This window comes from Panthera tigris, chromosome D3 (genome assembly GCF_018350195.1).
Source record: "Panthera tigris isolate Pti1 chromosome D3, P.tigris_Pti1_mat1.1, whole genome shotgun sequence".
Classification (NCBI taxonomy): Eukaryota; Metazoa; Chordata; class Mammalia; order Carnivora; family Felidae; genus Panthera; species Panthera tigris.
In genome coordinates this window covers 57,733,500-57,746,481 of record NC_056671.1, presented here as the reverse complement: position 1 = coordinate 57,746,481, position 12,982 = coordinate 57,733,500, and the positions used below count along the sequence as shown (strand labels likewise).

At 36.0% G+C, this 12,982-nt stretch overlaps 1 protein-coding gene across 9 annotated transcripts in view; it reads right to left on the bottom strand.

The window, feature by feature from the left end:
• The window catches only part of KIAA1328 (KIAA1328 ortholog), a 343,523-nt gene that overhangs the window by 329,852 nt on the left and 689 nt on the right, over window positions 1–12,982 (bottom strand). For 6 of the 9 annotated variants that reach the window (XM_042963017.1, XM_042963016.1, XM_042963015.1 and 3 more), the window contains exons 2-3: window positions 7,118–7,153; window positions 6,263–6,402 (exon numbers count right to left, since the gene is read on the bottom strand). In XM_042963017.1, coding sequence (XP_042818951.1) covers window positions 6,263–6,402; window positions 7,118–7,153 — 176 coding nt within the window. Of the gene's footprint in view, window positions 1–6,262; window positions 6,403–7,117; window positions 7,154–12,316; window positions 12,427–12,982 lie in introns of all 9 variants that reach the window. The other 3 variants (XM_042963022.1, XM_042963021.1, XM_042963019.1) reach the window with 2 other exon arrangements.

Here is a 12,982-nt window from a genome sequence, read left to right as displayed (position 1 = left end):
AAAATAAATAAGTAAACTTTAAAAAGAAAAGAAAAGAAAAGAAAAGAAAAGGAAAGAAATGATAAACACAAAGTCCAGAATAGGTATTACCAAAGAAGATGACAGAATACAGGAAGGACATACCTCTACAGCCGCGTGGTTTACAATGGCATCACTGCAATGCAGTGGGGAGAAGAATGGTCTTCTCACTCACAGGTGCAGACCAATAGACTGTCGGTATGGAAAAATGAACTGACCTTAACACGATACACGTAATAATTCCCGATGAGTAGTGGATTTTACTGTGAAGAGTAAAACAATGTGGCTTCTCAAAGAGAGAAAGAACCTGCTGCAAACAGTATAGTTGGCCAAGGGCCTCACCTAACTCCTGCCACACCTTCAGATCCACTGTGGTGTTCACACCAATGCCAATGACTGGGAATGGCAGAGATGCTAGAACTGAACCATTTCTGCCTGCCAGGCCATCCTTAAAGAACAACATGTGCTCTGAGGTTCCCCATTAGCCTGACAGACACTGCCTCACACTGCAAAGCATTACGAAGTCTGAGGTTTCTCCTAGTCAATTTTTCTTCTTTCTTTATTCTCTCACTGATGCCAGATGTAGAGTAAAATCCTAAGGCTCTCCTTGCGTATCCCTGTTCGCTTTACTCTCTATTCTATGTCAGCTTTTCCTCCACTGAATCTCTGCCATTTCTACTTTCATCATAGCACCTACTTCCCAGAAGACTTGAACTGACACCATTACCATTTTGAAACTGTTAATGAATTAAGGGCCTAGCTTTTGGACACCAAAGATCACGAGAACATATATAGAAAAACCACAAGCCGTCATGTTCTCCAAGGAAAAATGCACACATCTTCCTAGTTTTGAGGAAAAAAAAAAAATGCATACACACACACACACACACACACACACATCATTTCTAGTTTTGAGACAAAATACATCCCATACACTTACATTCCACCTTCCAGGCAAAAAGGAGTAACAGGAACCAATTTATTCCAATGCCTAAAACAACCAAAAAATCTGACCAAATATATCAAAAAGCAGTTCTTAAACACTGGCTAGCAGGCAGCACAGGAAAGTGATCGCTGAAAGAGGGGAACCAAATAAGATGAGGCATACCATTATCTTAATTCAACTGCCTCTGGAGTTTCCAATGTGCAACGTGGGAAACCCAAACGAAGCCCAGCAATCTCCCCAAGTTGAGAAGACAGAGCTAGGCATCCACGAAGGCCAAGGTGCCTAGCGTTTGCAGGGCCGAGTACTGGAGAAGACAGAGCTGCACAGAAAGTGAGCTCCAGGGATCTGCAGAGGGGTCCCTGCACATCAACCACTGAGTACTGATCAGCATACGTTTATGAGGGGACCCACCAAAATCCAGGGAAAGAACAACTCAATGTGAGAATAATTTTTGCAGCTAATACAGTGCCAGGAATAGCTCATGCTCCCACGAGCCAGAGTGGAAAACCTTATAATTCAAGGGACAAAAGCAAGAATACTCAGAAAGGTACTGTCTACAGTAGGCAAAATTAGCCCTATATTAAAAGCTGCTCTGGTGTCATCTTTAAAATCTTAAACCCAAGCTTCAGAAAGATCAAACTACTTCTAAATAACTTAACTCAGTCCCAGAAAAACAGCTCAAGATTATTTATAGAAACACATAATATTCAAAACTCAAAAAAAGGTATGCTTCACTTTGTTTGGTGGTATCCAATAAAAAACAAGCAGGCAGGTAATGAGGCAGAAAAATACAATACATAATTCGAAAATGGACTCAGTTGAAATCTCCCCATAAAGGACTCAGATGACAGAACTATAAACAAGAACTTTAAAAGTTACTATATTCCATATGCTCAAGCAACTAGAAGACCAAGCCTGTTAAGTAGACATGAAATATATAAATAAAAACAAAAGACTCAGATTGAATTTCTAGAGATAAAAACATGGGCTTATATAAAAAATACACTGAATGAGATAAGTGGTAGATTAGACACTTCAGAAGTTGATTAATGAATTTGAAGACAAAGCAATATAAACCATCCATAGATAAACACAGAACAATAGCAACAACAAACTGAAGGAAAAAATGAGCAGAAAGCTGTGGGGTAAGCTTAAGTGGCCTACTGGAGTCCTCTGTGTAACTGGAGTCCTCATAAGGCGGGGGGGGGGGGGGGGGGGGGGGGGGGGGGGAGACACAGTAATATCTTAATATGTAATGGCTGAAAATTTTCCCAATTTTATGAAAACTATAAACTGTCAAATCGAAAAGGCCCAACAAACCACAACCAAAAGACATATTTAGAAAATTAGTCAAGGTATACTATAATCAAATTGCTTGAAACCAGGGAGAAAACAAAAATCTTAAAAGTAGCCAGAGTTTAAACTCACACATATTAAATGCAGAAGAACAGAAGCAAGGGTGACGGCAGACTTCCCCCTCAAAAACAGTGCAAACCAGTAAATATATGCAATAATATTATTAAAGTACTGAAAGAAAAAAACTCAAATTCTATAACCAGTAAAAACGAAAGTGAAACACAATTGAAATAAAAGAAATCCAAACTGGAAAGGGAGATGTCAAACTATCTCTGTTCACAGATGGCATAATCACACATATAAAAAACTGTAAGAAATTCACCTTAAAAACTATTAGATCGAAACTAGTAAGTGAATTTAGAAAGGTTGCAGGATACAAAACCAAGAGACAAAATCAATTCTATTTCCATACACTAGCGACAAATAATCCAAAAATGAAATTAAGAAAATAATTCCATTAATAATAGAATCAAGGGGCGCCTGAGTGGCTCAGTCAGTTGAACGCCTGACTCTTGATTTCAGCTCAGGTCGTGAACTCACGATTTGTAAGACTGAGCCCCGTGTCAGGCTCCTGTGCTGGGTGTGGAGCCAGTTTAAGATTCTCCCTCTCCCTCTGCCCCTCCTGCCGCTCTCCCCAACTCCCCCCAAAAAATAGCATCAAAAAGTATTAAACACTTAATCTTTAGAAATAAATTTAACAAAAGGGATCTTTACAAATAAATTTAACAATTTAACAAAAGATATGTACACTTTAAAACTGTAAAACATTGCTGAAAGACACTGAAGAACTAAATAAATGAAAAGGTATCTCACATACCATATTCAAGTACTAGAAGACTTGATATTAAGTTGAGAGTACTCTCCAAATTTATCTAAAGATTCATTGCAATTGCTATCAAAATTCAGGCTGACCTTAGAGCAGAAATTGCCAAATTGATTCTATGATCCCTACAGAAATTCAAAGGCCCAGAATAGCTAAAATCTTAAAAAAGAAGAACTCAGAGGACTTACATTTCCTGATTCCAATACATAATTCCAAACAGTAATTAGCTTGTATTGGCAGAAAAATAGAAATGTAAAGCAATGGAATAGAACTGAGAGTCCACAAATAAACACTTACATTTACATGGTAGGAGATTTTCACAAGGGTGCCAGGATGATCAGAGGGAAAAGAATAATCTTTTCAACAAATGATGCTGGGACAACTGGATATCCATATGCAACAGAATGAATGTGGGTCACTATATACAAAAATTAAATCAAAAGGGATCAAAGACTAAAAGTAGCATCTCAAATAATAAAACTCTTAGAAGAAAATATTGTTGTAAATCCTTGAGAACTTGGATTAGGTATTGATTTTTTAGATATGACAGGAAAGCACAGGCAACAAATGAAAACAAATGATAAACTGGACTTCAAAATTAAAACTTTCATGCTTCAAAGGTAACCAATAAGAAAGTGAAAGAATGCACAGAATGGGAGAAACTATTTGTAGTTCATAGATGTACAAATAGGGACTTGAAGATGGAATTTATAAAGAACTCTTTTAACTTCCTCAGTAAGATGACAACCCAAATGAAAAGTTTCTGAATGGACATCTCTCTAAAGAACATACACAAATGGCCAAGAAGCATAAAGAAATGATTATTATTAGTCATTAGGGAAATACAAATCAAAACCACAATGAGATACCACTTCATACTCACTAGGAGGGTTGTAATAAAAAGAATAGCTATAAAATGTTGGCAAGAATGTGAAGAGACTGTAATCCCCAAACATCGTTGGTAGAATGTAAAATGGTATAGCCACTTTGGCAGTTCATGCAAAGGTTAAACATAGAATTACGATTTGACCCAGCAATTTTACTTCTAGGTAAATACCCAAGAGAAGTGAAAACATATATCCACACAAAACCTTGTATGTGAATGTTCATAGTAATGTTATTCATATAGCCAAAAAGCCTAACAGCCCAAAAGTCCTTCAACTGGTGAATGGATAAGCAAAGTATATATTCAGCCATAAAAAGTAATGAAGTAATAATACATGATACAGCATAGATAAACCTTGAAATCATTATGCTAAGTGAATGTAGCCAGCCACAAAAGGTCACATATTATAGGATTCCATTTACATGAAATGCCCAGAATAGACAAATCTATAGAGACTAAAGTAGATTAGTGGTTGCTAGGGGCTAAGATGAATAGGGAATGGGAAGTGACTGCTAATACATAATGGAGTTTCTTTCTGGGATGATGAAAATGTTCCAGAATTAGACTGAGGTGATGGATCCACAACTCTGTAAATATACAAAAATGAAACCAAACAACAACAACAACAACAAAACACCCAAAAACCCAATGAATTATACATTTTGAAAGGGTAAATTTTATGATATGTAAATTATATATCAATATGAAAAAAAAAAAAAAAAGACCGCTGACTATTTAAGCAAAAGAAATAACAATGTATTGGGGGGTTTTACCTATAGAAGTAAAATGTATGACAATATCACAAAAGTCAGGACATAGACTGCTGAAAGGTCCTCAAAATTCTAGGTGAAGTGGAAACTATAACTTAAAATAGGCTGTGATAGGGGCACCTGGATGGCTCAGTGGGTTAAGTGTCTGACTCTTGATTTTGGGTCAGGTCATGATCTCACAGTTCAAGAGATGGAGCCCTACACAGGGCTCCATGCCGACAGTATGGAGCCTGCTTGGGATTCTCTTCCCCTCTCTCTCTGCCCTCCCCCACTTACACGTGTGCACACACAACATAAATAAATAAACATCAAAAAAAAATAGGCTGTGCTAAGCTAAAGATGTATACTATAATTCCCAAAGCCAGTGAAATAGCCCAAAAAAGAATTATAGTTAATAAGCCCTCCCAAAATATGGACTTAATCCAAAAGCAGGCAATTGTTTAGTATAAAATGCACAAATCATCACATGAAAAAAACACTTTCAACTTTTAATAAGAACTTGCAAATTCAACTACTATTCACATCTCAGTGTAGAGTGGGTACAATGAAGATACAAGTAACACAAGTAGGGCTTTTGGGCTCATCCCAGGTAAATCCTATAGATTTCTAAACATAACAATTGGCAACAAACTAGATATTGGAAATGTACTCAAGAACTGAACTGGGAACCCCTTCTCTAAAGGGGTTCGATAGTAAATATTTTGGCTTTGTGGGCAGACACTATGGTAGCAACTCTACCATTATAATACAAAAGGAGCAATAATATTAAAAGAGTAAGTGTGCGTGTATTCCAATACACCTTTACTCACAAAATAGGCAGCAAGGAAATTAGGCCTATAGGTGATACATTGCCAAACCCTGACTTACCCTCTGGCTGGGGAGACAAAATGTAACAAAAAGTGAAGTAAAATAAACCTATCAGGTAGGAGTCTACAGCAAAGGAATGTACAGATACTATTACAAAGGCAACGATGAAGGAGGAATCAATGACGGGGCTGTCAAGAGTCTTTATGATATTTTTAAAGTAAAGGAAATAATAATAATGTAGGGGAAATGTTCTTTTAACACAATTTCTTTCTTATATATAGAGGTTTATCCACCATCACCTAACAAATTCACATGAACAAAAATATAAAGGACACTTAATAAAAGAAAAATTCATTGTCAATTTGATTTACTAACTTCACATATATCAGGATGTAGGTCTTTTGAGACATACCAAGATAATAAATTTTACTTAACTAAGCCTGAAGGCAAACCTAGACATTTTAGATCAAAACCTTTGAGTAATCTACATACTTTATATTCATACCATGTAAAGTATCCCAGAATCCTCTGTACCTTTTAAGATTGCTTGTAGATTATCTAACGTTCTTTCAAGGACTCTTCTACCCTTATCTATCAGATATTGGTCAGCATTTATAAAGATTGAAGAGGAAGGGAAAAAAAGGGAAATTACTGACCTGTTCATCTACCGAGTCTCCTGCACCTTTGAAAGACTCCATGGAGACTGAAGCAGCAGTAACCTTGGAAGTCTTAAGTTTGACATCAGCTTTTGGACTCAACTTGTGTCTTGATCTGGCATTTCCTTCCGTAGAAATTCCTAAGGATTTCCATCAAACAAGATACTAAAATTATACCTTATTCTCTTAAACTCGCCCCCCCAGTAAGCACTTCTCCAATATCCCTCCTTACGGGACCCCACAGGGAAAATTCTACTTTATAAACTTCATTTTAAACCTCTTAATAAATAATGAATCATGAAAAGATTATGTTTGGAATACATTTAAGGTTCAACTTAAATATTTTTAAAAGGTGATGTGGAAATTCATAAGTCACATTAAAACTTATAAATCTTAAGATACAGTCAATATATACCTTAATGTAGGGGAAATTAAAAATCTGATTTTTAACATAGAGTATCTTCAGTGGTTCAGTTTAACACTCATTTAGTAATAACCGGTAAGCTTTAAGGAGTCTATCACATAAACCCTGTATCAAGAAGTTTTCACATTTTGCTTTGAACTACAAAATTTAGTCTATTATTTGCAATATAAAAAAACAAGAATTTCTTGCTCTTTAAGAGATGAAATGAAATGTTCTACAAGTTCATCTAAAGCTTACTTGCCTGACCAGCCCATAAAATAAGGCAGTATTTCAAACCTTAGTAAGGTCAAACCAAGTTGTGTTTTTTTTTAATTACTTTCCAATGAATTGTTCTGCATCTAGTTATATCGGCAAAATGGTCCTACTGTTTTATTTTCTCCTAACACTTAAGAAGCAAAGGAAGCTTACGAAATTAATACAGAAAACCATACCTGGAACATACACTACTGATTGCTCTTCATCAGAAACTGTGAAGAAGGACATGAAGGAAAATACTAAAAAAGATCATCCAATATCCAAATGCTGCCTCTGTTCTGTACTTCTGTTATAATTTCTAATTTCTTTTGACCTGGGAATTTATAACTAGCTTTTAAAAACAAAATTAGAAAGCAATGCAACTGAAATAAAATGTAGTAAACTTAATCTTTTAAAGTTCATCTTTACATAGTCCCACTATATGTTTTGTGAAATTTTTGGGAGGTCTTCTTCCAAAAAACTTTCACCCATGCTTATTTCCAAGTGAGATATCTTGGAATAATAAATTCTGCTGTGAAGTTCCTTTCATTACCTTTCCTTTTGTAAGCAAGGAGTTAAATGCACCAGTTTGTTTATGATTGGAGAACGGACAAGTTATTTTAGGCATGAATAAATAATTTCAAAATGAGCTTTAGCACTGAAGAACAAACACTGTTTGAGGGCAAGTCCATCACGCAAACACAAAAAGGTTTTATTCTTCTGCAGTGCATTCATGAAATGTCCCAGAAGCCCTGTGATTTAACAAGTGGAAGAAATTGAAGACAAAAAGAACTATTTTGAATTTCAAAAGGAAAAATTTAGAAAGGCTAAGATCATAATAGTGTTATAGAACCAATATAATAAGAAAGCTTTCTTTAAGAAACAAAATCTTATTCAGAACTATATCTAAATCCAGATAAGTCCACAATTTGATAACCTTCGATTACGCTTCCGGGAAGTAAGTGTGTAAACAATTTTTTCCAAATGACCTACAAAATTCCTGTTTTCTGTTCTTTCATAAAATGCTTTCTTCTCCGAGATTTCTAGGCAAATCAATTATTAAAAATTTCCTTCCAGGCAAAGGCTGGAGTAAAATAGTAGATTTAACAACATGTTAAAAAAAGTCAATATACACCAGTTCAGGGTCACTCCTAGCTATGGAATCTTTTCAAGGAGGCTGATTGTTAAGTGCTCAGAATCCCCATAGGAATTTAGGAATACAAAGGGGGTGCTACTATGTGAGCCGCCAGGTGATTTCCAACAGCTCTCTGCAGCAGCACACAAATACTGCCACAGATTCAAGATTTGCGCTGATAACTAGTGCCTCTACACTTCAAATCCTCTCAGACATCAGGTATGGAGCTCAGAAAATGTTAAGGGGCACAGAAGACAAGTAAACAAACAAAATCAGACCCCACTAGGCTAAGGAAACTGACAGCAGCTAACACGAGAGCAGAGAGAAAATTTACAAATTCACTGACACCCAATCTAAAAAAAGCCTTACAAAATGAAATTATGCAGCCTCTTCAACAGCAAAAACCAAGTCGTTTTTTATATCCCTTGGGACTAGTGCACATAGTAGGTTCTCAATAAATAATCTGCTGTTAGAGATACCCACATGGGAAGGTACCCAAGGGAAAAATATTCAAGATGATTCAGGACAAGCTCCATTTGGCAACATCTTCAATTAGAAGATACAGTAATGATGAATTTGCAGAATATTCTCCAAAGACAACCTATGGAAAGACTAACATAACTGAATCCTGGGAAACACACTAGACTTCCCTAGAACATTCATGAAGAAGACTGCTCACAGCTGGAACAGACCAGCCACTGAGGACCCAACTCAGCTGCATCACGATTTGGAAGCTCATCAAGTATCTTCTCTCAAACCTGATGCCACCTCCCACGTCCTTACTCTGAGCTAATAACTTTGTTTCCTCTTTAGGAAAAGCAAACTGTAGAGATCTTTCATAAGCTTTATTTGCAGATGACATATTACATATAGAAAACCCTAAAGACTACAAATAAAACCATAAGAATAAATGAATTCGACAAAGTTGCAAGATGCAAAATCAGTATACAAAAATCTGTCATGTTTCTCTACATGAATAGAAACAGAAAAAGAAGAAAACAATCCCATTTACAACTGCATCCAAAAAGAATACAATACCTAAGAATTTAAAATTTAAACAAGCAGGTGAAAGACCTATACACTGAAAACTGTAAGACATCAAAGAAATTGAAGACACAAACAGAAACTTATTCCATGCTTATAAAGTGTAATAATTAATATTGTTAAAAATGTCTATACCAAAGCAATCTACAGATTCAGTGCAATCTCTATCAAAATTCCAATGTGATTTTTCATAGGAATAAAACAAACAATCCTAAAATTTCTATGGAACCACAAAAGGCCCTAAACAGCCAAACCAATCTTAAGAAAAACGAAGCTACGGACATCATGTTTTATGATTTCAAACTATATTACAAAGCTATAGTAATCAAAACAATGTGGTACTGGCATAAAATCAGACAAAAGACGCCCATGATAGCTACCCTTTTCCTGCTTTTTCTTTATATGTCACCTATAATCATTGGGCATACAACATGTTTTACTTATTCATGACCTCATCTCATCTCACAAAAACGTAAGCACCAAGTGGAGGAGGATTTTTCCCCTGGTTTTGTTCAATGTTATATCCCCTAATGTCAAATGCCCAGCTCGTAGTCAACCGTCTATGAAAGAATTAAAGTGATATTTAATTCTATGAAGCACTAACAACTTTTCCGTGTTGTCTTTCTCCCTTTATCCTGTAGGAATTCAGAACTGGTCACCCCAAATGTCCACTTTGGCATGTGGATTATTTTGACCAGAAAACAATCAAGGCCCAAAAGACTCACAAAGAATTCTTGTCCCTGCCACTAATTGCCTAAAAGAATTTAGATGTAGGACCTGCTCCCAGAAGAGAGAATCACCATAAATAACTATGTATAACATAAACTAGGAGTGGTAGATAGGAAGGAATTTAGCAAAGTCTGTTTGTTAAATTCCTTTCTATGTCCCATTGTTTCTATATGGCCCAGGAAACATTTGTTTACCAAACATTTATCCCTTTTCACCTTCCTGTGAATTGCTTTCCTTGCCTTTAAAGTCCCAGACCCCTATTCCCTTCCCCTTAGTTTGGGATGACATATATACCTCATTTCGCTTGTCTTTGGAACTTCACACAGATATATAGATTCCCCCCTATATACGTAATTAAATTTGATTTTCTCCTCTTAATCTATCTCATGTCATTTTAATTCTTAGACCAGCCAGAATTACCTTGAAGGGTAGAGGAAAATGTCAAAATATGCAGGCAAAACCCATTAGCCACATCCATGCTAAATATCTTTTCAAATATAAAAATGCTAAATTAACCTTAACATGGGTTTTAAAAAAATAAACATAAAAATATTTGAAATTGCCTCCATCCAACCTATCCTTTGTAATCATTGGTAATCTATCTTCATTCAAGAACCCAAATAACTTACTTTCTTCAAAGACAAAGTCTGAAAAATATACAAACATATTTCACAGGAAAAGTCAAAGAGACACAGTATATACCAAATGTCTACTGGACCTCTTACTGGGTTCTATGTGCCACCTCAGTTCTACTTCGGCTTCTTTGGAAGTTCTTTACTAAGACAAGTACAGCAAATTATAAAGCATCCTTAATGCTAGTACCAAACTCCAAATCCTCAGAATTAAAGCAGTAATTAGAAACCAAAAGTACAGAGGAAGGAGCATATCTATCTCAGATCAACAAAAGCTGAAGAAAATAAACTTGGTATTGCACAGCCTAATCTAACCTTTTTTAGTTTCACTTACCAGCAACACACGTATATGTATGTAATTATCATTGACCCAAATGACTTTCCTGGCTAGTATATTCTCTTAACATCAACATAAAGTCTCTATCTGTAATTGAATATTCAATGGCAGAGATTATAGCTACTGCAATGTTTTGACCAAGTCCCTTACAGTTCATATTTGTTAATATCAAGTTAAAAATACAGTTAATGAGGGACACCTGGGTGGCTCAGTCAGTTAAGCGTCCGACTTCAGCTCAGGTCATGATCTCACTGTCCGTGAGTTCAAGCCCCGCATCGGGCTCTGTGCTGACAGCTCAGAGCCTGGAGTCTGTTTCAGATTCTGTCTCCCTCTCTCTCTCTGACCCTCCCCCGTTCATGCTCTGTCTCTCTCTGTCTCAAAAATAAATAAACGTTAAAAAAAAAAAATACAGTTAATGATAAAACATTGGAGTGTATTACCCAATCAAATTTAGATACTGCAGAAACATTAATTTCTTTTGACATTACCAGGAACTATACTGAAGAAAAACAGTTTATGGCTGAAGGGGCATATTTTACTTGTAGATTTAACCCATAAAATGACAACATGGGATACTCACTGTTTACACAGTAGGTATAAAGACATACCTTGTGCCAAACATTACTGCTGAATCATACTGTGCAGGAGATGCAGAACTCATGAAACAGTAAAAAAAAAAAAAAGGTGATGTTCAGTCACAGATGATCTGTCCTCACATGACAGAAACATCTAGGACCAGGAAATTTCCTAGTCACATTTCTCTAATTGTTTAGGCAAAGCATTGAAAATCTTTCTTTTAACAGTGTGAAAAGAATACCAGATTATACATATATTCTTTTTGTTTTTTTCTATTGAAACTTCTATATAAAGCCTATGAGGTGGTCTAGGAAGTCATTAGTGTAATAAAGATCCAAAGACACATGATTAAACCAAATGATTCATAACTATCCTTATACTTTTTAGCAAAGATTCAGTAGCAAATTTATATTTGACATTGCTTTTGTGTCCTATGGAGATTTAAAATGAAAACATCTGAGGCTGGATGATAACTGGGCATTTTATGCAATAGGTGAGGGAAATAGGTAACACTAGTAACCTTGCAATTCATTTCAAATTACGGAATTTCTATCAAATTTAATCACCACTATCTTCCCCATTTGATTTCTACTACTCACTTTCAATGAGAAGATAAGTATTTTACATTAATTTTCAGAGTAAGGGTGAAAAGAGAGAAAAGAGAGAATATAGGACTTCTATGTGAAATAAGGAATAATAACTATATGACTAAGTGAGCATACAGGGCTGCTTAGACCAAGAATACAGTTTGTTTATTTACCGATTAACTTAATTAGTGGCACAGCAATACACTGCCCCGCCCCCCCCCCCCCCACACACACACCACTTATACGGATGAGAACAATTCCCTTGGTCATAGAGAAAGTTAAGGAATAACCACTGAAACCACATAAGTGGTTATGAAAATGACTACACTAAAAAAAGCACCTTAGAAGCTGCTAACCTTCAAGTATCCATTGCAGGCATAGTGTTTCATGAGAAAAGACTCATCCCAATTTCCTGACTTCCTAATTCAGCCCAGTTCCCAATGCACATATTCTCTTTGCATCCTTCCTGATAAGAAAAAAAAAAAATATTTAATTTGCACAGTGCACTAGTGTGTTTTCATCCACAGTATACGTGCATGATTTTACTTGTCACCCACCTATCAGAGACAAGTGGTAATTATGTTTACAAAGTATTAAACACTGAGCAAGGAATGCAAAAATATCCCTCTCTACACATGACACTGTAATCCTAGTTCTATAACTCAATCAGTAAAACTGATAATATAATTTTGTAAGTTTCACAGGGAGCTAAGTAGAACGTGCAGAAAATGATTCTGCCAAAGTTAACAGCAATGCTTCAAACAATGCTCTATCATCAATCCTAGCAAACAGACAAAAAGACTTGCCTCTGCAGGCACTCAGTACACGGACTGCCCTCTCTTCATGTAACACTTCTCTAACGTGATGTAACTTACTAGGACCAAAGATCAGGCGGGCACCGTCTATCCAAACCCAAGAAAGAATCAGTCTGTCACACGTCTCATCAGTTACTTAACTGGAAACACCACCACAGCGGTAAAGCTCCACAGCTTCTCCACCCCAAAACAACTCAAAAACTTCAA